This window comes from Dermochelys coriacea, chromosome 11 (genome assembly GCF_009764565.3).
Source record: "Dermochelys coriacea isolate rDerCor1 chromosome 11, rDerCor1.pri.v4, whole genome shotgun sequence".
Taxonomy (NCBI): Eukaryota; Metazoa; Chordata; order Testudines; family Dermochelyidae; genus Dermochelys; species Dermochelys coriacea.
Genome location: NC_050078.2, coordinates 9,645,637 through 9,672,407, shown reverse-complemented (window position 1 = coordinate 9,672,407; position 26,771 = coordinate 9,645,637). Strand labels below are relative to the sequence as shown.

General features: G+C 41.0%; 1 protein-coding gene across 41 annotated transcripts in view; it reads left to right on the top strand.

Annotated features, from left to right (window-relative positions):
- Positions 1-26,771, top strand: part of CLASP1 (cytoplasmic linker associated protein 1) — a 290,372-nt gene that overhangs the window by 133,955 nt on the left and 129,646 nt on the right. For 34 of the 41 annotated variants that reach the window (XM_038421081.2, XM_038421077.2, XM_043504921.1 and 31 more), the window contains 9 exons: positions 10,643-10,795; positions 11,847-11,920; positions 14,248-14,340; positions 15,865-16,010; positions 17,814-17,949; positions 19,658-19,728; positions 20,895-20,954; positions 22,395-22,472; positions 24,909-25,076. In XM_038421081.2, coding sequence (XP_038277009.1) covers positions 10,643-10,795; positions 11,847-11,920; positions 14,248-14,340; positions 15,865-16,010; positions 17,814-17,949; positions 19,658-19,728; positions 20,895-20,954; positions 22,395-22,472; positions 24,909-25,076 — 979 coding nt within the window. The remainder of the gene's footprint in view (positions 1-10,642; positions 10,796-11,846; positions 11,921-14,247; positions 14,341-15,864; positions 16,011-17,813; positions 17,950-19,657; positions 19,729-20,894; positions 20,955-22,394; positions 22,473-24,908; positions 25,077-26,771) is intronic. The other 7 variants (XM_043504920.1, XM_043504926.1, XM_043504927.1 and 4 more) reach the window with 1 other exon arrangement.

Genomic DNA, 26,771 nt, shown 5'->3' with positions numbered 1-26,771 from the left:
TTCAGGTTGCAGGAGGGGGCTCTGGGCTAGGGCAGGTGGTTGGGGTGTGGGAGGGGCTCAGGAGTGCAGGCTCCAGGTGGCACTTACCTCAAGCAGCTCCTGGAAGCAGTAGCATGTCTCCCCTCCGGCTCCTACGTGGAGCCATGGCGAGGCGGCTCTGTGTGCTGCCCCGTCCGCAGGCGCCACCCCTGGAGCTCCCATTAGCTGCAGCTCCCGGCCAATGGGAGCTGCGGGGGTGGCACTTGTGGCGGGGGTCACCGGCTGACCCTACGCATAGGAGCTGGAGGGGGGACGTGCCGCTGCTTCCGGGAGCTGCATGAAGCCACAGCATGTGTGCAAAGAGCGGTCCCTGACTCCACTCCCTGGCGGGAGCACGGGAGCAGGGCAAGCCCCAAACCCTGCTCCCCAGCGGGAGCTCAAGAGCCAGATTAAATTGGCTGGCTGGCCGTATGTGGCCCACGGGCTGTAGTTTGCCCACCCCTGGTTTAAGTGCTTATCCAATTAGTATATGTTAATTATTTCTATAGTGGCCAAGGAGTTATGGGGAAGGGGTCGATGTGTGCATAACACCTTATATTTTATGCAGGGATAGTATTAGTCTGTATGTGGTCACCTGTTGGTTGCCCCTGAATTTAGATTATAAATCCTCAGGAGAGAGAGAGAGAGAGACCTTATCTTCCTGTCTGTATTGTCCATCGCAATGCACACAGTGGTACCTGCCATCGAAAGGCTAGTTTCTCCTTTGTCATGTGTGGGTGCTTTGCAGAATCACAGGGTGTTATTACACCCACATACACGATACATTAGTGTGTTGTCAGTGCAGAGGGAGCGCCAGCTAACAGCCAGAAGTGCTCCAAGGCATCAAGAGGCCATCACCACTCAGGTTGGGAGCAAGGCAAGACTCCTGCCGACAGAGCACCTGCCAGTATGTTGCAGCAGCTGTTGGGGGAGTGCATGCTGCAGGCGTACTGATAGATACCATGATCATGATTATGGTATAAAATTATAAGAAGATCTTAGGAGAACCATATGGTGTGCACCACCCAGTACTCCCTAAGACATCCTGCCTGTATCTTCCCTGCTCATCTGCTTTGCCAGTGCACTCACTCACCCCCTTTCCCAATGTCCCAAAGAGGAGCAAGGCTATAATTTGACCGTTCTCTATCTTTGGTATTTCGAGAGTGCTTATCACCCTCGTGTCTAAATACTGAATAATAATCTTTTTGTAAAAGTGGGGAACTGCTCTGGAGTCCTGTGCCAAGGTTGTCAGCCAGTCTCCATCCCAGTGTGGTGTTTGTGTATAAAATGTACAGCACTTCAGGATCCTTCAGGACGGCAGATGCTATAGAAATGTAAATTGCAATATCCTTCAGCTTACAGAGACTGAGTATTACAGAGCACTCAGCTGATGAGTGTACTGCATTTAATGATTTACTAATTATTTCAGTAGGCTGAAAAATTTGTGCCATAAATACCATTCTGGGGCATGCAGGCTAGAAAGGCGCCATTTCCTATGATGTCTTGACAACAGATGGTGCTAATGGCTGGAAACCTGAACCCTGTTCTTTTGGGTTCCGGGGACTTGTTAAATTTCCAAGCAGAATTCCCCTGCTGCATATGTAAAAAAGGAACATCCATCCTTCCGTTTACAAGGTTGTAAATATAGGTCCTAGTCTCACTCATCTTGCCCTAGAAGTCTTATTCACTTCAGTGGGGCTGTTAGTGTGAGTAAGGCAAACAGGATTTGGCCTATTGATTGCCCAAGTGATTGCACTCTTTGATATTCCCATGAGCTCCAGGCAAATAAAAAATTCACCAACAGATGTCTCCCTGGCATCTGAGTCTGAAACAGTTTCTTTTTGCTAGTTAATTCCAATGTTGGGGACCAACATTCCTGAGAAGTGTTGGTCACCCTTACCTCTGAAGCTCAACTCCTAGCAGGACTGAGCCTCCGGGATTGCGATACAGCTCGATGAAAGAGATCTAAATGAATATACATTATTTTTTAATAAACACTGACTAGCTTTTCAGTTTATTCACATTTATTTGTGCCACTCACACAAGAGTTGATTTGAGTTTGTCAGTCACCCTTTATGTATATATGTTTTTGTATATAATAATCTTGAAACTGGGTTTACAATGGGAATAACTGCATAGTTGGAATATTACTCTGATTCTTAAAACCTCTGGGGTGAGGTGGAGGGGGAGGATGGTTTTGATAATAGCAGGACTGGGACTTAGATCTGTGTTCAGTTCCTGGCTCTGCCACAGGTTTCCTGGGTGGCATTGGCAAGTCACTTAACCACTCTGCCTCAGTCTGTCCAGCTGTAAAATGGGGGAGGGGGATAGTATATCTCTGGTTCACAAGGTGGTTGAGAGGCTTAATAGTTGTAAGGCGCTTTCAGATCCTCTCATAGAAGGTGCTATAGAAGTGCAAAGCATAAGTACGTGTTTAAACAGAGGATCCATCATGATGTTTTACTTACTGTTTTAAAAATAAAAATGTACTTCAGCACAGCCACACCAGCAGTAATATGATTAATACCTCTAGTTCTGGAAAGCTATTCCTACTTCTTTACTGACTATTAAAGATTCTCTTCCCCCATGCCATATACATGTCTTGCTCATTGATCAGTATCACTAGAGCTCAGCTCACTGAGAAGAATGCTAAGTGGGTCATAAATATTATGCTAATAAGAGAGCCTGGGAGGATGGTTTAATATTTTTACTCACAGCTACTGCTGACATATTCCCAAAGCATAATTTAAAGGGAATTTTCAAGGATCCAAACTGCAAATTAAAAAAGAGAAAACCTACTATTGATGTCAACAGGAAAAGCTGAAACATTCACATATAAAAATAACAAGCTATTGTTGATAATTAAATATACTCTGAAGCAGTGGAAAACTGTGTTGAGAGATAATTGTATCAAATCCTCATAAAGAAACCTTTATGATACAAACAGACCCTGAATGTTAACGGGAGCCCTGAGTTCTGAAAATCCTCATAAAGAAACCTTTTGGGGACAGGCAGGCAAAGTGTAGAATAGAAAACCTATATGTGTTTTCTCTCTTTGCCATTCAATTTAAAACTATGTTAAATCATATGTTTTTCTTCAAGGTGTGTGCTGTAAATTTCTTGATTAACATAATGTCTTTCAGTGGGTAAGGCACCAGAGCAGGAGTCAATTGATGAGGGTTTTATTCACAGCTGTAACAGTGGGAAAATTATTATTATTTGTTTCCCTTGCCTGTCTTGTCTATTTATTTCAATGTTAAGATCTTTGGGACAGAGCCTATCTTTTACTATGTGTGTGCACAACACCTAGCATGGTGGAGTCCTGAGCTTGGCTGCAGCCTCTCTAAGTGCTACAGTAATACAGATAATGATCTTGCACTTAATGGGATTTTTCACATCAATGAAAGTTTTGCCTGAATAAGGAAGGTAGGATTGGCTCCTTTTTTGGTTCCTGTTTTATAGCTTCCTTAGATTAATGCATAATGGATTTGGAAGGGCCCTCTTGGGTCCCTTGGCCACCATTCTCTAACAGCAGTAATATTCATAGACCACCACAGAAAACTGCCACAATAACTTTGTAGTTTATGTCACAGTGTTGCCAACCCCAAGTGTTTAAAACTCATGACCCCTCCAAATCATGAGTTTAGATTAAAATCATGGGAATTTAGAGCTAATACATGTTAGGTTCTTTTTATTTGGCTTCTGTTTTTTGAGTCTTTAGGGTTCATGTTTTCAAGCTTTTCTCTGCAACCATAAGGAATAAAATTTACAAAAGAACATAGCGCGCTTCCCCTCCCCCCCCAAATTCTAAGAAAGTTGAAATTCTACTAGAATCACCTGACTCCAAGAGCTGAGACTTTAAAAAATCTCTAAATATAGCAAGGCTTGCGATACAGTCTTGAGAATTAGCAACAAATAGACCATGGAATGTTTTGTTTGATCTTCTAATACGGTGTTCTTCAGTGGCTGACTCATGAATTTGGCAGTCTTTGTTGGTACTGGATTATAAAGTCGTCAGGGCTGTGGCTTATTGTCTCTTGTAAAGCATTGTACATACTTATGGTGCTGTAAAAAAGTTGTATCTGACTGTCAAATCTATTATAGGGCATTCATCACCTCAGTATCTGGACACCATTTTCCTTAATATGATTGATTATACTGGAATTATTAAAGGTAGAATTAAGCAAATGTGATTTTTATCATATGTGATTGTCTTCTGAGATACTTCCTTCAGGAGAAATTTTTTTTACCAGGCTAATGAAACTACTTGTACTGGCTGTGAGTGTACCTGTCTGGGAAGCTGGTAGGAGGCACATTAAAGCCACAATGTGAGTTGTATAAGCGTGATGAGTTAGTGAAGCAGAAAACCATTCCAACTGTCAAGATTCCTAAAAGAAAGATATTTCCTCTCCATAATGGGAGTCTAACGCACACTACAGTGGGAGTAACTTAATTAATTAACTCTTGGTTAAATAGAATTGTAATAGGAGCCAAAATGATTAAATTGACATTTCCTAACCAAGGAAAGGAAATAGAAACATGTTAGTTTAGATCAAAGAGAAGCGTGGGTTTAAAAACCCCAGTTAGTACTTGGCATAGAGCCCTCGGAGTCAGAAAAGAAGACTGTCTCCTTTCACCTTACCTAAAGGTTGTTATTTATTATTAGGAATATTATGGTAGGCCATAAAGGCCCTTATTTAAAAGACACCGCCTGCCTCTAAGTGTTTATAATTTAGGTTGCAACAAAAGGCAACAGATGGATGAAATACACAGAAGGGGAGGGGGGACGAGTTAACTGTGAAATAGGAATATGTAACCATGATGAGCCAAAGGCGTGGCTCACCTAGCTATCCTCAGCTGGTAGTGTCTTTTAGAGATCGTGGATTGGGTGAATAAGGAGAACTCACTTCAAAGTGAGTTTTGAAGATGGTAAGATGATAACTGGATGGAATTTGTGCCAGAGTTTTTCCTATTCATATTGGGAAGGGTGGGGAAAAGCATGAAGCTGTTTGTTGGAAAAGCCAACTGATCGGTGGTGAAGGCAGCAACTGACATCGCAGTGAGTTAATGGAGTGGCTGGATAGAGCAGGACCTTTAAGGTGTGGACAGGAAGCTTGTGTCTGATTTGGAGAAGGGGGAGGCAGTGGACAGATACAGAAAGGGGGTGACAGGTCAAATGAGGTGGTAGGAGACACTATGCTGAAAGAGAAACCATATTGAGGAGATGCTGTGCCTGGACAATTTTATTTTCTTGTGTTTGGAACGACATTCAGTTTTACCCATTTCACCCTGCGAAGGAGAATAGCCCTTCTCTAAGATTGTTTTCATTGTTTGCCCTTTGTATGTTTTAATTTTTTTCCCTCTAGATATCTGTAAAATCAATATAACTGTTCAGGGGAACATATAATGGTGGGGCTAAATCCTGGGATGTCTCAGGCATGGTAATGAGAAAAGTGTTCTAAATTGTAGCTATCTGACTCAGAGGCTGATCTGATACCCACACAGAAGGAGTGAAAAGCCATTTGTGTCCTAAAGGAGTCTCAGCCTGGGTCAGAGATGCCCAATGCTGGACTTTAGGGTATAAAAGTATCCAAGGGGCACTTGTCTGAACAAAATAGGCCAATACACACAGGGTCATGGCATGGAGTACAGGATGCTAAAAAGGGGGTTGTTACGTACACCAAATGTAATTTGGCATTGGGGTGGGGCACCATATTCTTTGCTGTGCATCTGTTGGAGGTTCTAATATTTGGGTTTATCTGTTCATTATGCTTTAGTATTGAGCTTGCAGTCTTTAGAATCAAGTGTACCAAAATGTGCCTCTCTTTCCATGCCTTCTTATGTGCTTTCATTACAGGACACATACACTGTAAGTTCAAAGTTCTCCTACACTACCCAGCCTCTGCCCCTTCACTCTGACCTGGAGGGGACTATTTCACGGGATGAGAGGCCAGCTGATTTTCCATTCTTATTTAATCCGGGTGTACATGCTGGCTAGTTAATGCCATTTGGTTTTCTGTTTTATTTTGTGTGTATGTGTATCTTTGTCTGAAATCTGGACTAAGACCCACTAGCACATTTCACATAGGGCATCAGATAGCCAGATAGTAATGGCTTTGTCACACCAACCTGGACTGGTTTTGAACAGGTAACTTAGAGGTGAAGTTTGTGTACCTTAATATCAATTCTCTGATCCATTCAGTCATTTGGTGCATAAGCTGATTTAAAACATACCCCAAGTTAGTTATTTAGATGAACAAGTTCCTTTAGGCCAAAATTTCCAAACTTGGTAGCCTGGAGTCGGGCACCTAAGTAACAGAGGCCCATTTTTTAGAGGCATTGAGCACCCACAGGTCCTATTGATCTCATTGTGGGTGCTCAGTGACTCTGTTTAGGTGCCTAAGCGTGGATTTAGTTGCTTAATTTAAGGTATGCAAGTTCAAAAAATGTGGGATTAGTCCTTAAGGTCTCATCTTGTAAAGATGCCAAGCACGTCAGGATCTATTGATACTTAAATCCCAAGGCAGTAGTAGGTATCTTGGGAATACTCAGATATATACGTTGACCTCAGTGGGAACAGAGGGTGTTCAGCACCTTGCAGAATCAGGTCCAACAACCATAAGGCAGCATCTTAACTAGAAATGTATTGGGCAAGAATAGCTCAGGTATAAATCAACATTCTTTACAAGAATAATGCTCTGCTCAAATACTTCCCATTGTAAATAACTAACAAGAGACTCAGCTACAATGATTAGCTGAAATTTCTAAGGGCCCAAGGGGTTCATATTTTTCAAATGAAAACTTGACACTCTCATGATTATAGTTTGTTTTAAAATGTCCCACGCTATTTTGGAGATGTTCTCCCTGATGTACTGTCTCAGGAATGCAGGAATCGGTAGTTATGGTGAAGAAAATATTGGCCCGTTACCTGCTCAGATTCTTGAGCTCCTGGCATAGCATCTCCTGCTTATTTTACACCTCACACAGACCTGAAGGGGTTACGCTGTAAAATGAATAATGACTAAATTTATTTGTCATGGACAAATGATGACAGCTGTTGAGATGCTCCCGTTAGAGCTTCCCAAGGGATAACTCAGGCTAGTTCCTATTGTGAGCCAAGCTAGCAAGATAGAGTAAGCTTGTCTTCATTCTTGGATTGTCTGTCCTGGGTTACTAACAGTAGCAGTGAATTTCTTTCCTAGAAATGGCCTGAAGTTTTCTGGGCTAAAATGGGCATTCATGTGAATTCTGCAGAGCCACAGTTATACAAACAGGACTGAAGCCATAGTTGTTTAAATCCATGTGTGAAGACAGCAGCTTAATGAATACAAGGGGCAATGATTGATTCTGTTCTGGACTGAAATTTGCAGCAGTCTGTGAAACAGTGTTACATCTGAGCACGCTATGGAAAATATGAAGGAATGTTGAGGAAGCTTATTTGCAAAAGGATATGTACCTGTAAGCAATTTCTTCTTTTTTTTCTTTTTAATGATTGTAAGTGAATAGAAGAGATTTTAAGCAAATTGCATTTTTTTTAAATTTTGAGAGAGAGCAGAGTAGTGAGCAGACAAAGGCCCCTTTTGGTAAGGCATGTCTCTGCTGGATATTACTAAGTATCATTCATAAATGAGCATCGGGGTCATAAGGCAGGAGAATAGTCATGATTGTTAAATGTTAAACACTGTGATCCATATTTTATCCCTGGCGCACACTCAGTGAAGTCAATGGATTACACCTGGGTTGAATTTGGCCCTATAGGATTTACGGCTAGAGTGCAAAATTTGATTCTTATTATAAATGATGATTGTGACCATCAGCTGTTGAACTGGGAAGAACATCCTTCTCCATGTTACTGTATAGTTGATTTGGTTGTATTTTATTTTATGAACTCCACATTCAGATTATTTTGTTCTTTGTTTCTCTTTCTGTTCAATACATGTGCTGCTGAAAGACCTAGTACGCAGTTTTGAATGTGCCAGAATATTATCCTTAATTTTCAGTCAAGGAAATGCTTTCTGGATGTTAAAGGCTATTTGACATAGATATTAGAAAAAACATTTGGCCACAATGTTGACTTTAAAGTATAAGAAGATCCATTTGATTGTAATTTGCCTCTCTTTTTTTATAGCTAATACTCAGGAAAGCTCATTTTAGATTGGTATGTTAGAAAACTAATGGAGTTTTACTAACATGCTACAAAAATGAGGTTATTCTTGATATTTGGTTTCTGAGTTTTTATTTTACTTTATTATCTGGAATAGGAAACCACACCCTTTGTGTGTGCTGGGGGGATGAGGGTTGGAAAAGCATAATTGCTAGATGATTTTTAAGTTAAATAAATGACAATCTAGATGGACATTAATGCAACTGAAACAAGATGTATATTATTAGATAAAAGTGCTACTTTTGAAATAATGCAGAATATCTGTTATCTGGTTATATTAATGGTAATGATTTCCTCTTGGCTGGTAATATACATAGTAATTAATCTTTTACTTAATACCTATATATCTCTGTATAAGAATTTAAAAGAAAATGTAGTTGGGGTGAAATTCACCCCAGTTCTAAAGGTCTGGACAAGCCCATCCTCACCACCCCATGATAAGGATTTAAATGGTGCAGGGGGCCTTGTGCACGCTCACCAGATGCTGGGTGGAATTTCATCCATTGACCCTATTCAGTCCGTCCCTATTTACTGATGTACTTAAGCATTCACTTCACTTGAGGCATATGCTTAAAATGAAACTTATGCTTAAAAGCGTTGCTGAATAGGGAAGGACTTAGGCAGGTGCTTAAATGGTCTGCTGAGTTGGGAGATAGTGACTAACGTATGCCCAGAACTGTTAAATGATCTCTGCTCTCCTGAGCCAATGGAGTGGTTTGTGCTGAATGTGCTCAACCCCTGGCTGGAAGTGAGTGCCTTGAATCACTCAGTGGTGACCATTAAAGATTCTGCCTGATTAAAGATGGCATTAATGGGGTCCAGCCAGAGGAAATCATGTTCAACCTCCAGACAGAAGGAGGTGGGTGCAGACATCCCAAATTGGGTGCAATAGTCCCGAAATGCGGAGTTCAAGTCCCGGTCCCAGGCTGAATGATTCCAGGACATTTGTTCTGGATTCCCTGTGGCACCGCTCTGCACCTGCCTGAGCCTCAGGGGCAGCGCCAGCCTCTTCCTGGTGTGTGTGTGTGTGGGGGGGGGGGCGGGCGGCGCTGAGATGGGCCTTAGCCCCCCCCACACACCATGTGGCCCCACCCCCTGCTCTTTCTCACCCCACACTCCTGAGACCTCACCCCCTGGCCAGATCAGAAGCTGCAGCCCGGCAATTGTATGAGCTGCCCAGGGAGCCTAGGTCGCTATGGGGAGCCCTGGACCCTCCACCTACCCTGGGTGGTGCACCCCAGGGGGTGGGGGCACGGGCCAGAGGCTGGTCTTGGGCACCCCGGCCCTCTGCCTAGGGCAGGTGGAAGGTCCATGGCTCCCCACAGCAGCCCGGGCTCCCTGGGCAGCTCTTACTGTGGCCCGGCTTTGGCTTCCGACCTGGCCAGGGATGGGGCTTCAGGGAGCAGAAGGGGAGTAGGGTGTGGAGTTTGCGGGAGAGAGAAGGGATAGAGGACGGGGCCAGTAGAGGCGGGCGGGGCTCCTGCATATGTCCTGCTTTTGCCTTTTGAAAAGGAGGTCACCTTAGGTGGGCGTAATGTGATCCTGAAGGGCTGTGTGGTGGGAATAGATTTGGGAGGAAACATAGTAGAACTCAATCTGATTTTCTTAGCACACAAAGCCCGGGTCAGCTGTCCAAACATTTTACACCTTCCGACTGACTGTGTAGCAAATTATCATTTAAAAACAAGTTAAAGTGGATTTTGGGCTGTTGAAAGTTGCATGATTCACAGCCCTGAAAGCCAGTGTCTTTTATTGATATATACAACATAGGTACAGCATGGGCAGTAAATGTGTGGTCTTCCCTACACTGCCCCTTTGAGGAGCCTCAGGGCTTGTCTATACCAGCGCTTAAATCAACGTAACTTACATCGCTCAGGGGTGTGAAATCCCCCCCCCCCCCAGCGACGTAAGTTAAATCAATTTGAAGTGCTGTCTACAGCACACTATGTCGGCGGGAGAGCTTTTGCCTCTCATTGAGGTAGACTAATTACATAGACGGAAGAACGTTTTCGTTGACATAGCGCTTCACCAGATACATTACATTGGCGCAGCTGCAGTGAAGGCAAGCCCTAAGTCCTGTTGTACACCTCTATGGGTGAGAGGGTAGCTGAGGTTTTATGGGCCCTTCAGTCCTTTATCTCAGCTACGATTACAAACCACTGCCTGAATTCTCAGTTACACTAAGCCTATTTACTCCTCTTGAGGTGGAAAGCTGTAGATCTCCTGTCCAGCTCCCTGAATTTGTATTTAGAAAAGACGGTTGGGCACAGGCATTGATCATAGCTTGTTGGTTTATTCTTTTAAAAATAACTTCAGCGAAGCCTTAAAAAGCTGTTGAAGTGAGAGCTGTCTCCAGTGTTCTTGCAGGAAATGCACAGAGCACTTGCTCCAATATAGGCACACTAGTTGGGAAATGTTTTAATTTCACCTTAGTTATGGCTGAATGTGGTTTTTCCTCAGATAAAAATTTTGATGATGAAGACTCTGTGGATGGGAACAGACCTTCCTCAGCCAGCTCCTCTACATCTTCAAAGGCCCCTCCAAACTCCCGCAGAGTTGGCATGGGGACTGCTCGCAGACTTGGGTCTGCAGCTCTGGGCTCAAAGTCCACAGGTAAGGCAATATTGCATATTGGGTGAAACTCACCTCTCTGCAAAGAGCCTGCACAACACCTAGGCACTGCTGAAGTCCCATTTAAGCCTTATTTTGAGAACCTACGTGTTGCATAGTCCTTGTGCTGGCCTTCATTAGGGTGGTGAATTGCTCTGTCTGAGAACATGAGAGTTATACTGGCTGAACACCAAAGATGTGTTCTGGAAGAGTGGACCTGCAAATGATTCCCACATCCAGATCCACATAGTGATCTTCAACATTGTGTTTGAAGCAACAGTGTGCAGTGATCCACCTTTTCTTCCTAAAGGAACTATACCTCTGTAGTCAAATAGCTTAAATAACATAGGCTGTTTATTTAACAAATAAGGTCAAAAATGTATGTGCTAAACTTTCATGCAATTTAAAACAGTTGGCAAATTGTTTTTTTAACACTTGTGCCACTTGACCTCCAACTTCTGACGCTCTAATTAAAGGGTGAAAAGAAAACTGAACAATGACTCTGAATTTATTTGCAAATTGCAACTAAAGGAAACTTTCCTGATTCCATTCTCAAACAATAACTTCCATCTGAATAATGTCCTTAAGCCTTTCCCTTTTCTCCCCATCTCCGTATCTTCAGTCTGTGTGCCTGTCAGGAATACCATACATTAATCAATTATAAATGAGACTAAATCCTTTAAGAGGAAAAACTCCCTTGTAGCTTAAGTAAATATTCCATCTCATCTTTTCAGGCAACACCCCCTAACATTTGAATGACTGCCTTAATGACTTCGTAATGTGCTCCGTGGAGCCTAGGAATTGAAGGATGCTGCGTATCGTGTGTGCTTTGCTTTGAATTTCCTTGCCTTTATTATTTCCATTACAGCTGTAACACTCTTTCCATGTAGGTTTGGAGGGGGGTTAGGAGGAGGGTGAATTCTCTCTTCTTTAGGTGCTTTCATAAACATATTTTAGTATTTCATGAGCATATTTAGCATTTCATGAGCATATTTTTAGTGATTATACTGTTGTTGATGAGAAGGGTGAAAAGGCTTTTTCATTTATCTGTCAGCAGCCAAAGAGGGAGCTGGTGCTGTTGATGAGGAGGATTTTATTAAAGCATTTGATGACGTCCCAACAGTTCAGGTAAGAAGAAATACATTTTAAAACATTTAACAATAGCAGTATAACGCAGATGTCCAACCCAATCCTGCTCTCATTGAAATCAATAGCTGAGGCCCATTAACTTCAGTGGTGGCAAGCTCTAATAAAGAGGTAGTCAAGGGAGTAAAAAGATGTTTTCATTTTCAGATTTGGAAAGAGATGGTGAGTGGGTGAGTTAGAGAGATACAGGAAGGGGATTCCAAATGATAGGAGCTGCAGCGGGGCAGTGGAGCAATTGTCTGAAGGACTGAAAGGGAAGTCAGTGCTTAACAGACAGAGGGAAATGGGAGGAAAGCAAAGAGACAAGGCTGTGAGGTTGGCTGGAGCAAGCCAAAAGAGCATGTTTAAAATGAGGAAAGTGGGCCATCTTAAACTGGATCCTGAACTAACTCCCAAAAGCCAGTGGAGTAGTTTGTGGACAGAGAGTAAAGGCAAGTCACAAGATGTTGTACCTCCTGAAGACTGGGAGCTGAGACTTGTGAAGGCCATGAAGAGGGACTCAGCATAACTTCAGTAGAGTGTTCATCTAACTCTGATACATGAAAGAGGGACGGTTAAACATAAAACTCACTTATTGTGTATCTGTAGACTTGAACAGTGGAAAGTTTTCAAATGCAGTCACATGCACGTAGGATTTGTCAGTATCTCTACGCTTTCATCAGCTCACAGTTTTCTTTGTCCTGACCCAAATTGTGGCCAGACTGAATATTTCCAGGTTCATTTGACTTTTTCTTCAAATACTAGTGGTCTCCTCTTCGTTATCTCAGTGCTTGAATGGATGAAGACAGACTTCCTTCAGCTATTCCTGATACAACTAGGGGATTTTAAACTAATCTAAGGAATTCTCTGACTTTCCCACCTCTTTCTTACCCAAAGATTATTTTCACTGGAGTTATTCTCACTTCAACATTTGCCAAGGATCTGGGTGTTTGATTCTAGTTACCTTCCCAAGGTTAAGTAAAACAGTTGTTAAATGTTACTTTTCTCAGTTCAGGAATATTGCTTGATTGTCCTCAGAGTTAATTATTACAATCCCGATTCATGCCTTTATATTGGTTGACCATTGCAGCGTCTGGCCTTCCCTACAGGCTGCAGAATATTCAAGATACCAAAGCTAGATTGGTAGCATGCATGTTATACCATGATATCATTGCACAGCTGCTTTCTCGTTTTCCACTATATACAGTGGTAACATTAGAGAAGCATCACAGAATAGAGGATTGAACTCTAGCTGGGAGCCAGAAGCTCTGGAGTTCTAATTCTGATTCTGAACTGTGTGATCTTGCACAAATTGGAGAGGAGTGTCAGATAGGAACCAGGACAAACAGAGGTGTTTTACCTCTCATTGCGTCAGCTTTCTCCTCTGTAAAATGGAGATGATAATACTGAACTGACTCGCAAGGAGTAGTAGTTAATGTGTGTGTGAAACACTTGGAAAACAGAAAGAACTGTGTGCTGACTATTGCTAAATTCTCCTTTCCTCCATGTATGCACAATTCACAGTCATTTCAATGGGTGTTACAGGATCAGGGCTGAATTTGGCCCACTGACTTCATGACTAGCCTATCTTACGTTGCTGACAGGTTGCATATATTACTCTTGCAAAATTGCTTTCAGCAAACTCAAGACTATTGGCTGCTCAGCCTTCTTGGTTAGTCTTTTGTAGCGATGGCATTGATTTCCTATGTGCTGATGCAGTGGAACTCTTGCACTTTGACATTTGGAATATTCTTTGCACCTGTACGTTTAAAGCTACTTTTCAGCTTTTTAAATGTTGCCTGTTTGTGTGGCTAATAGGCTATTTTGGGACGTTCTTTCAAACGCAGTACATAAACAGTGCCAGTAAAAACCTGTGCTTACAGGGCAAATAGGTCCTTATAAGCACAGTTATCTATTGTGCCAACAAATATGGGTTTCCCTTATGCTGTGGGGATTTACACGCTTTGTGGGCATCATTTATGTATCAAATGTTGTTAATTTGTCTCTGTATATTTATTGGAGGTTTTTGTATGATCCTCTAAAAGACTGTTTTACATATGACATTGACTCCAGAAATAATGCTTACTGCCTTTAAATTGTACAGTTGTGTAATAGTCAAAAATGATAACACTTTAAACATCCTGTATGGCCGTTCAATATTTCTTGATTTTGTGCAATACATTAGTCCCTTAGAGTCTAAGAGCCTCACGCAGTGTGTGTTCTTTTGAATATGGTAGTAAAGAATTCAGGAGTGAAGGAGGTAGAAGGTTAGAGGTTCAGTTAAGAAACCTTCTGATTCACTGATAACATTTTATTTTTTTAATTCACAGATTTATTCCAGCCGAGACCTCGAAGAATCCATAAACAAAATTAGGGAAATCCTATCGGATGATAAGCATGACTGGGAGCAGAGAGTATCTGCAGTAAGCATTGGACCTATATAATTATTTTAATGTAAGGTTTTTATGGGTGAAGTTCATCCCTTTGCAGAGTGTCAGCACAAGTTCTGTGCACCACTGAAATTGTCTAAATAGGGCTGATGTGCAGTTTAAGTGGTACATTGACTATACTGGCCCTCTGCATGGAGTGAATTTCACACTATGGGACTAAATTTAAACTCCTACATTAAGGAAACCATGAAGTATTAGGTTTATAGGAATTTGAATATTGTGAATAGGCATCAGATTGAATAAGTCATCATACATTTAAGATATACTTAATTTTTCAAACAAATAGATTGTTTGAAAATCTAGAAAATCGCTATTGGACTTTAGAGTCAAATTTTCAAAAGTGGAGTTCAAAATTGTGAAAAGTGTCCTTTCTGCACTCCATTTGGGTAGATGGATGTATGTAAAAGGCCTCCTCCTTCACTGCCTTCCAGGTTGTATAGTCATTTACACCTATGCAAAGTGGGTGTAAAACAGTTTGATAACATTTTATATCCACTGGACACAGGTGAAAATGACAGCATGAGGAGCAAGGTAATACGAAATCAGACCTGTAATGGACATGCTGAGTTTGAGTCTTATTTATAGACAAACTCTAAGTTACACTGATATAAATCTGCATAAGACCTTTTCTACACTCTTGGTTTCTGCCACTGGTGTAAATACAGTGATGTAATTTTATTATTGTAGCTCTGACATGTTGAAGCAGCGATTTGCACTGGTACAGTGTTCCTCAGTCTGAACCTTGGTTCTAAAGTCTAATAGTGAATTGATATTGGTGCACCATCATTAATGGTTTGCATTGGTGTAGTTATATCAGTGGCTAAAACTAGCTCCCTAGGGTGAAATCCTGGCCTCATTGAAGTCAGTGGGAATTTTGCCATTAATTTCACTGGGGCAGGATTTCACTCCTACTGTAGACAAGGCCTGATTCTAATGAATTCAGTGGAGATGTTCCAGATTTACACTGGTGTAACTGAGATCAGAATCTGAGTCATGGCTTTTCAGGTCAGACCATCTTTTTAATGAGAGAACTGTGAGAAAATTATAGCGTTTCAACGCATACAATGCATTTCAATGTTTCAAGATGTTCATTTCCCTAAACGTTGCAAATGGATGGAGGGAATGGAGGAGCAACCTTGGAATTCTTTGACTTGTTTAAATGTCCCAATAACTTTAATGATACGATTAGAAAAGTAAATGTCTGGCTTGCCACATTTTGTCATTGGTCAAATTGTAAATGACACTTGGATTCCTGTAGCATGGCCAAGGCTAACATATGAATGTTCTTACATTTATTTAATATGCTGATCCCTGAAATATGTGATCTTAGATTGTGTTAAGAACCTATTTCTCAACACATTCATATTTTTACAGGGAAGTTGAAAAATGAGCACTAGTCTTGAACACAGTTCTGAGTGTTTTTATTTCTCATGAATAGATACCAGTGTGTCTTGCTATTTTGTCACTTGTAAGTCCTTAAATCTTGTTTGCCAACAGCTGAAAAAGATCCGATCCTTACTATTAGCTGGAGCTGCCGAGCATGATAACTTCTTTCAACACTTACGCCTGCTGGATGGAGCATTTAAATTATCTGCTAAAGATCTGCGGTCTCAGGTAGTGCGAGAGGCGTGTATCACGTTGGGGTAAGGAATACAAAGTTCCACATTCTAAATTGTGTTATACAATTAATTTAGATAAAAGGAGGAGATCCTGGCTCGAACCCAATTATGATGTAATTTGGCCTTGTCAGTACTGGCCATATTCAAAAGACAGACAAAGTGATGTTAGAACTTGGTTTTTGCCACAACCATTTAAAAACCATGCTCATGCAGGTCATTAATCATGGTTGTACAGCCTGTGGGGATGGGTTCTGTATACCGATGGTGTTTGGAAATGTTGATTGGGCAGGCCTTGAATTCAGTTTTAACCTTTGAAAGCCATTACTCACATTATGGACCAGATTCAGATCTCGGTTACACTGGTGTCCATCTGAAGTAGCTCCATTAACTTCAGTGGAGTTACTGAGGACTGATAACCAATGTAACAAAGGGCAAAATCTGTTCTTATGGGTTTATTGCTGGCCAAAGCTAGCTTTAAAAAATCCTCAAAGTGTTTCTAAGTTATTCAAATACAAAACAGTGCCTGTAAAGCCACAGAATATATTCGCCGATCACATTCACTCTAGAATGGACACCACAGATTTTTTTTTTTTTAATTAAAAAAAAACGGGGTGGAGCTCTTTGGTCCTGGGCTCATGACCCAGATATACTTGCAACATTCTAAGGGTTAGTTCACAATCAAACAGGTTTGACTGAGTTATACGTTTCTGTAAACAGGCAGAGACAACAGAGCTCCTGTTGCAATGCCTGGCCTCTGAGCAGTTGAGCACCTATAGGGCCCATTGAATACCATGGAAATTGACGGTACTTGGCGCATGGCAAGGTCAAGTCCATAATGCTGTGAAATGCTTTTCAATTCCAAATAACAAAATGAAACGTGCCCTGAGTATCTAAATCCAATGGAACAGAAGTGGCGGGCCATATTTTGCCCTCCTTGACCCCACATTTTAAATCAGTGGGCTTGCATGGAGTGCAGCACTTGGTCATGGCTAAGGACTGAAGGATCAGGCCCCTAGTGGTTAATTTCATTTAATTCCATTTAAGATACAAAATCTTATGTAAAACAATGCACTCAGTAGCGAGGGACAAATTACAGATGCTTTATATGAAAAACATGAATATTCTGACCCTTAGGAGACTGCAAAATGGAGTTGGAAAGTTCCCATTCATCCTGGGTCTGTTAAGGCTGGAAATGCCAACAGAATAACTTCTCTTATATTTCACACTCTCACTTTCTGCCCGAGCTGAAGTTAACAGGCAAGGAGGCAGCACAAAATTGAATAATAAAGACAGAAATATGAAATGTGTTTTCTCTTTGGGTTCAGACTGAGTTTGGGGTGAAAGTACAGGTCAGTTCTTATTTTCTGTGGGCTGGTTCCCCCATCCATAGTAACTGAATGTTGAATGCTGCCAGAGCTATGACTTTGAAGAAAAGGAACTAGGGCATTTTTAATAATCGTTTATGAAATTCACAAATGTCAAGGCAAGACAGAAGCTTGAGAGAGAATGGAATCTGAAACTGACAAGTGCTAGAAAACCAAGTCATTGAGCAATACCCTATGGGTTTGTTGGTGCATGTTTAACAGGGTGCCAGTGATGTGGTGAGCTTCCATGCTGAATTAATTACTTGTTAAAATCTGGATGAGCATAAAGCATAGCACTGATTTGAGATGAAAACTGTAAAATGAGATATGTCTGTTCATTCTTCTTTGGTGGAGTTAGAGAGGAGACTGAAAAATCATGAAATAGTGCATGTCAGATAGTCTACATTACTATGACTAGCATAATCTAAAGCGTATTTACCAGCATTTCTTAATTGTTTTTCAGACATTTGTCTTTAGTTTTGGGAAACAAGTTTGACCATGGGGCAGAAGCCATCATGCCAACCGTCTTTAATCTGATTCCTAACAGTGCCAAAGTAATGTCCACTTCTGGTGTCGTAGCTGTTAGATTAATCATCCGAGTAAGTATATATCAAAACAAAACTTTGTCTTATAGAGGCTTAAATCTGTCTATGTGATCAGATCTGAACTGAGGAGAGAATGTGAACATGTCTCTGGTGAAAATTAGCTTAAATAAATAGATTAAGCTCCTAAATGTTGCAGAACTTGGCTATGAGATTTCTTCCTTGAATTTTATCTGCATTCAGACAATAATACCTTCCTTTTGTTGATCCCCCCCGTCATGTCTTAGAACAGGGAAAACTATTTACTGAAATACAGTTCAAGAGGGGAAAAGAGACTGACAATAAATGAGGAGTAATAGCTTGTCCACTTACAATGGAAGTTGCTTCTTGGTGGCTCTTGTTGTTTATGAACCCAGTTTATGAATCTAGCAGTTTACTGACTAAATTGTTCAGTGGAAGTTGTGTAGCCACCTGAAGGAAGAGTACTACAGAGGCATTCAGATGCTAGGGACACCGCTAATTATAGGCTGCTGGCTGGGTAGCATCTGGTGTTTGGGTGGCTATTAGCTTGTAGGAAGGGGAAGAGGCAACTCCTCAGATTATCATTAGCCATCTGGCATTGAAGCCTAGCAGTGATATTTGTGTCATGAAGACCTTGTTCTGATGGTTCAGGTTGTAGCATGCTTCATCAGATACATTCTAGATTGTATATAGAAAAGAAAGTAGTTCTCATAGTACTAGTAAGTGAGTAAAGGTGGTGAACTTGCAGCTCTTTTATTAAATATAAATGCTGTTGGTCAGCAGGTGAGGGTTCAAAGTCAATACTTGCCAAGTTGCACTAGATTCCAGTTGCAAAACAAGACCTAACCATGTTCATATGTACGTTTACATATTTACCATGTTCATATTTCCTAAAGATCATTTAGAAATAATTTTATCGTTTAACAGGGTATCCTTGTGTGTTACTTTGTATAAGAAAAATGGAAGTACTCTATTTCTTTATGCACAATTCATTATTCCAGAATGATGGATTGTGTGTTTGGAGCACGGGGCTAGGAATCAGGACTCGTAGGTTTAATTCCTGGCTTTGCTTCTGACATACTATATGACCTTTGGCAATTCACTTAGTGTCCAGTCCTGCACCTGCTGAAATCCAAGGCCAAAATGCCCATTGACTTAAGTAGTACATGATCAGGGCCCTACCACTCTGTCCCTGTGAAGCTTGACTAGTGAAGGTTTGCAAAGGACTTTGAGAGGGGATAACAAGTGCTATCAACATAAGATTTATTACGGAAACTTCTTTGCAGAAACACAGGATTTTTACCTTTGGAAAGTTGAGTGTATCTTTCTCTGAAGTCATTTTTAAACCACTTTTGCTTGCCTTCCCATCCTCATATAAAGAGTCTTTGTAAGCACTCCATGGACAGTGCATCTTGTCTAAGGTCATTAATCAACTAGTGTGGCTTCTGCCCAGTGATGTGGCTGGCATGCTGTGGGGAGCCTTGGCATGCCCTACTACTGGAGATTTCTGTCCATTGATGAATATGGGTCTCACACTACAGACCCGCTGGAGCCTGTGTCCATAAGTGTAAATAAAGAATCCATGTCTTTCTTAAAAAAAAATTCATTTATCTATGGGCTGAATTTTTTCAAATGAGCCAAAATGAGTGTGTGTATGTTGGCTTTAGGATGACTAAGGGAAATTGGCTTTACTCCCACAAATCTAAAATGTAAAGGTTTTTTCCCTCTGTTTTTCTTGTTCTAGCATACGCACATCCCTCGACTAATACCCATCATAACCAGTAACTGTACCTCCAAGTCTGTTGCAGTTAGAAGGTGAGAATGAGGTTTTAACTTTTATTCTTGTTTATCAATGGCTTAAATTCACCTCCTGTTTTTTTTAAAGGAAAAGCTGAGTTTTTCAAAGCGATGTAGAGGATTTATCTGCACATCTTCCCTTAACATTAATGGATGTGTCTGAATCCCCTAGGTCACTATAAAAAATTCAAACCAAACGGTTTTTTAAAAAGTTTCACACTGGATAGGGAAGATTCACTGTTTCTGTTCTTGAAAAGGAAGGATGGCCTTTAAATAGAAATTAGCTGATTTAACGTGTAGGGGGGAGGTAGGTGTGGGTGTACTGTACAGTTGTGTGTGTTTGTGCATGTTTAGATATTGCTATAATAATATCATATTAGTTTGGCTGCCTTCTGAGGCCTTGGATGTGCTCCTATTTTCTACCACCAACCACTACTGCGGTACCTTTCCTTTGGACCAGAGTGTAAAAGTCACATTCTTTGAAATTCGATGGTCTGCATTATGCAGGAGGTCGGACTGGATAATCACACTGGTTGCTTCTGGCCTTAAAAATGGATGATTATTTCCTTTCTGCTGTCTCGTTGGAGAAGACCTATGCCCACTGTCTTTAGCTCCGGTCTCCTCTAGCTTGACAAACAGAAGTAAGAATGATTGGTGACTGTGTTGCCTACTGACTATAGCTCTGTCACATACCTTAAGCAAGTCACTTAACACCTCTGTCCTTCAGTTTCTCTATTTGAAGAATGGGGATGAGAAAATACCTTCTTTTCAGACTTGATGTGAAGCGTAGTGTTTGTAAAGAGCTAACTACAAAGTAATATTAACTTTGATCTTCTCTACATCTCACTGTCCTTTGTATTAAAAAGAAGCAAAATCAAAACCACCCTACAAGTAATATTCTACAGCTATGGTCCAGAGCACTGCTTCGTACAGTGGTGACATTCTAGTGTTTCAGACCATTACTGTAGTGAACGTTCATATTTTTTAGTGTAAAAACTCTTTGTAGAATTTGATCTTTATAGATACACTAGTATATTTAATAAGGGGGTCACTGCTGATTTCTGGTGTCCAGCTGGCTCCATAATAATAAATGACTGGTGTGTGGTGGCAAGTCCACTAGAAGCCATATGCCTCTTTATTAGCTTAAATAGCTCAGACAATATTTCTCCTTTACCCACTTTCAGGCGCTGCTTTGAATTTTTAGACTTGCTGTTACAGGAGTGGCAAACACACTCCCTAGAAAGGTAAGATGTGAGCATGAGTGCTTCGGGAGAAGCGATTTATACTGAGATGAAGTGAGGGCTTGAAACATCCCATCCTCACTGCTAAAATCTGTTTTTTCCCCATTCAAAAATAAAAGGGAAAAAGAGTCCACTGAGGCCCTGTGTGCACCTGCTTAGGTGCAGGCTGTTGGGGGAATTGCTGAGGCCTCCCAAATATTGGAACTTCTGGTGGCACCACAGGTGTGGATCCTAGGGCTACAGACGCTATTTCCTGAAAGCGTTGTTGAATGGACTAGAGAAATGGGTCCTCTCCAGTCAGGCTGCAGAGAAGATGGTTAATGAATTCTTGAGCACCGCCACTCTCCAGATGAAACTCAAGCAAGGGGGTCTCATAGTTTCCTGACTGAAAACCAGTGGCAGAGAGAAGCCAGGCATGGGAGGAAGGGACTGGGGTTGTCAGAAAAGAAGATCTTAGGCATTTCAGTTTCCTGCTGCAGGCAAGTACTCTGTGGTCCAATCATTCCAACATATTGCTATTCCAAAGTAATAATGCTATAATAATTTCAAATAATAAAGCAGTAATACTATTCTAAATAGCCAGTTTTCCCTATACTAGCCTATATGTTTAAGAGCTGGATTGTTCTGGTATGCAAAGAGAGGAGCACACAAGGGGCCTTTTCCTTCCCTTATGCTCCCACCCTAGATTTCTGGCCTTAAAATCTGACTCTTGCAAGTGAGGGTGCAGTTGCAGTTCCTGTGTTCACCCAAGCCCGGGGTGTACTCCCTCCTACAACCACTGGGGCTCAAGCCATCCCGAAGGGGTAGGAGAAGCTATGACTGTGGGCCCATCACCTTGTATTACTGACTGATGATGTGGACATATGCAGAGAGTGGAGCATGTTGCAGACTCCTAAAGGATGGTATATCATGTGCACTGGTGTTGGGGCACTCTGGGCGGGATTTTGCCTCCCAGATGCCAGGCATAAAGCCAGCATAGCTAGTTTAAGGCTGACACACAACTAATAGAAACATAATAAGAAAATAATATTTGTAAGACACATTATGGCCATTTAAACTAACAGTCTGCAGAGAGAGACAAAGGTGAGGGGAGAAGGAAAGGTGAGATCCTCACTTCATTAACCCAAATTGCCCTTAGCTACTTTAAGAGTTAAGAGATTATTTTTCCACCCTGGTAGTTTCCATGGTAACTAAGGAATGACCTCTGAAGAATGCAGCTTGGCTCTTGTTTTCCAGCAGCAAGGAGTGAAATAAAGCTGACTTGTAAGAATAAATAAATAACTCCCCTAAAGGATGTTATGTGAAAATGGGGGAAGCTGTGAAATGCTCTCTGTTTGCTGAGAGTGGGGAGAAATCATTAAACTTTGCAGACTCATCTATGAGTGCAGGGAGGTTTTCTGCATCTTTACTCACTGTCTGAACAATGTTTTCTTCTGATCTCAGACACATCTCAGTATTAGCGGAAACAATAAAGAAGGGAATCCACGATGCGGACTCTGAAGCAAGGATAGAGGCAAGAAAGTAAGTGGATTTTAAAAAAAATAATGGGTTTCAGAGTAGCAGCCGTGTTAGTCTGTATTCTCAAAAAGAAAAGGAATACTTGTGGCACCTTAGAGACTAACAAATTTATATGAGCATAAGCATCCGATGAAGTGAGCTGTAGCTCACGAAAGCTTATGCTCAAATAAATTTGTTAGTCTCTAAGGTGCCACAAGTACTCACTTTTTTTTTTTTTTTTTTTTTTTTTTTTTTTTTTTTTTTTTTTTTTTAAGAAAAGATCACTTTATAAACACTGGATGGTCGGTGTGTGATGGAAAACTGAAGCTAAGACAAATGCATATAGGGCCTGTTCCTACTCCCATGGCAGTCGATGGCAAAAGTTCATGACTTGAACAGGAGCAGATCCACAAAGCAGTCAGCATGATCTGATTAATAAAACTCCAGCCATACACACATTGCTTCTTTAGGTTCTGGTAATTTTACATTGCTGTCTAAAATTAAATCAATTTGTAACTTTGTTTTCTCACAGCATGGATTAATCCATGTATTAATGTATGTTCTTAGAAGCACAAGAGCATTTTGCTAATTCTTACTTACCTGCCAACAATATAATGCCTAGACAAAATCTGGTGATTTCATTCCTGTTCCCATTAAACACTGGGTTGCCAAAGGGCAGTGAGATTTGATAGCCAAGTAGCATTTGATTTCACACCTGATTCTTTTATCTCATGCAAAAATCTCTTTGTCCTTAATGGAATTTTTGCCTGAGTAAATATTACGGGATTGGGCTTGCCATTGCTTTCTAAACTACTACAAAATATTGTAAATAATGAAAACCACTGTCAGAGTTAGTTAATAAAGTACAATTATGAGGCAGCATTATTTTGCCTTTCTTAATCACTGATATAGAAATCTCATTAATTTGCAATGATTTTCCCTGTCACAAAGGGTATAGGAGAGGTTTTGCTGTATTTTCAAAAGTTTGCGTATGTGTCCATGGGAGGTTGTCTTGGTATACTGAGAACTTGTTTTTAAACAAAGCACCCATTAACCAAAGTTTCTAAGTGAACTTTATACAGAAAGAGAAAGCTGTCGTTTGGTACATTTTACATTTCATTAACTTGTCTATAAGAATCAAATGATTAAATGCTACACTTCAAGAAATAGTAGTTCATAGTAGGAGCAGGTATTAAATTATTTTGGGAGGGAGCATTTTCTCCAATCATGAAAATACTATAGGCACCCAGGTGTTACAGCAATGTGGCTAGGTAACCTAGATAGCTAGCTAGGCAGACTTTTTCAGGATTTATAATGAATGTCAAATTCTCTTTTATTTTTTTCTTAATTAATATATTGCCAGTATTAAGATTTAAATTTTTGCATTTTATCCCAAAGAGATTAAATTGCTGATGGCTTCCTCTGTCTGGGGAGCAGCTGTCACATGCAAATGGCTCTGGATTAATTTGCATTTATTGATCTTGTTCTTAAAGTGTCCTCCAGCCTAATCCTGAAAGGTGCCTGTAACTCCTATAGATTATAACAGGAAGTAAGGATGCTCAGCATCATCCGTGAGGCTGTTAGTGCCACACAGGACTGGTCCCTTTGTGCTGAAATGTTTCTCTCTCTTTTGAATGGGCTAGCTCCTGAGAGATGCTGAGCCACTCTCACTGAAGACAGTGAGAACAGCGAGCTTCAGCACTCCCTAAGATTTGCGTCAGTAGCAGCCAAAGTTTGCCCCATAGTATTATGCAAAGGGTCAGGATCATCTCAGGGGTAATTGTCAGTTACTACACATCTGCTTTTGAATGTTATTGAATAAGGGAGTCACTGTTATGTTACAGTTTGAAAGAAAAATCTCTGTTATTGCTATCATGAATCATGCCCACAGATCTGTCTTCAATTGCAGATTGTTTCAGAAACTGTTATTGAATTCACATTAATTTGCCAGTCCTACCCCTTTAAACACCAATGTACTGTCCCCTCGGCCTGTATAGATTCAGTGTGGGTGAAAGGGTTAATGGTATTTACAAGCACTCATGCTAGATTTTCTCCTTGCACTGGGACGTTGCGGCTTGAACCTTGCCATGGGATGTCTGTCTTGTCTAATCCCCGCTGCTCTTGTGGGCTAATGGTCTTCTTCCTGACCTCCTGATTGGAGCCATGACATCTGGGTATAGACTCTGCCCCTTTCTGGTGCTATATGTGTTCCTGTGATGCCCTGCACAGTATACATCCAGCCTTCCCACTTCTGGTTAGTGTGTCTTGTGTGGACGGCTTTCTCAAAACATAGCGATAGCCTGCATGGTATGTTTCAGATGCATCACAGAAAGGCTGCGTCACTGAAATGGTTCAGTTAAGCTGTTGCCATTGGGGATGGACATCTTCTGTGACTGAGCTGCTGTGGCTCATCAAACGTTACAAGGAGGTTTCAATGGTATATTGGGAACTTGTTTTCAGATGTTATTGGGGCTTCCACAATCACTTCAGCAGAGAAGCAGAACACTTGTATCACACGTTGGAATCCTCCTATCAGAAAGCCCTGCAGTCTCACTTGAAGAACTCAGATAGCATAGTGTCCCTGCCTCAGTCCGATCGCTCATCCTCCAGTTCCCAGGAGAGTCTCAAGTAAGTCTCTGTACTTTATTACCACTGATTTTATTGACTAAACTGCAGATGCACCTAAATGTGAGTAACTATGTCATTGCACCGTTACCATTCACAACTTCATGCTTAAGCTTGTTTTCTCATCTCTCTTATGACCGTTCACATTTATTTCTTGACCTCAACATTTGACCAGCTCCAAAATATGGCATATGAGGTTTTTGGCTGGCAAGATATTAAAAAATACCCAAAAAAACCCACACTGCTAAATATCCTGGAGTCAGTCTTGAATCCATAAATAAGTGGACAAGAGGCTTTTCATTCTCAGCCAGACAGTGTTAGTCAGCCCTCCTAACTTAAAAAGACACTTGTTTGGCCTGAAATTTTTTATTCTTTGCCTTAAGCCAGAGAAGTGAGTATATCTGTTTGTTTTTTCTTGTAAGAAGAGAAGTTGCCAGGCTAAATATAAATTATATAGCTGCAAAATGAATAGCTTTTCTGCTGCATTTGTGTATCTTGGCTGTTTTTGAAGGGACACAGTGAAAGAATTTAGACTCAAAATTTGCCCCAGCTGAAAAGTGTTATAATTTTTTGAGGAGTGTCCTATTACAATATGAATTGTAAAATCCACCTCCATCCTACAAAGAAATGTATAAAATACATTAGTCACTATTTACATAGGACCTGAAATCTTCTTTTGTTCTGTTAATGCTCATGGTAATTTTTCATACTCTTTTCTAAGGAGTATTATTGAGCCTCAATATTTTATATTTAAACAATAAACCCTGTTAATCTATTACTATATGTAAATAGTTGTCTATTACAAACCCTTTATGACTACATACTCAGCAGCTTCTAAAAAGTAATTCCATGTTTATCATGGTAATTATATAAATATATAAATATATAGATTCATAGATACTAAGGTCAGAAGGGACCATTCTGATCATCTAGTCTGACCTCCTGCACAGCGCAGGCCACAGAATCTCACCCACCCACTCCTATGAAAAACCTCACCCATGTCTGAGCTATTGAAGTCCTTAAATCATGGTTCAAAGACTTCAAGGAGCAGAGAAGCCTCCCTCAAGTCAACCATGCCCCATGCTACAGAGGAAGGCGAAAAACCTCCAGGGCCTCTCCAATCTGCCTTGGAGGAAAATTCCTTCCCGACCCCAAATATGGCGATCAGCTAAACCCTGAGCATATGGGCAAGATTCACCAGCCAGATACCCAGGAAAGAATTTTCTATAGTAACTCAGATCCCATCCATCTAATATCCCATCTCAGGGGATTTGGCCTATTTACCCTGAATATTTAAAGATCAATTACTTACCAAAATCCCATTATCCCATCATACCATCTCCTCCATAAACTTATCGAATAGAATCTTAAAACCAGATAGATCTTTTGCCCCCACTGCTTCCCTTGGAAGGCTATTCCAAAACTTCACTCCTCTGATGGTTAAAAACCTTCGTCTGATTTCAAGTCTAAACTTCCTGGTGGCCAGTTTATACCCATTTGTTCTTGTGTCCACATTGGTGCTGAGCTGAAATAATTCCTCTCCCTCTCCTGTATTTATCCCTCTGATATATTTATAGAGAGCAATCATATCTCCCCTCAACCTTCTTTTAGTTAGGCTAAACAAGCCAAGCTCCTTAAGTCTCCTTTCATAAGACAAGTTTTCCATTCCTTGGATCATCCTAGTAGCCCTTCTCTGTA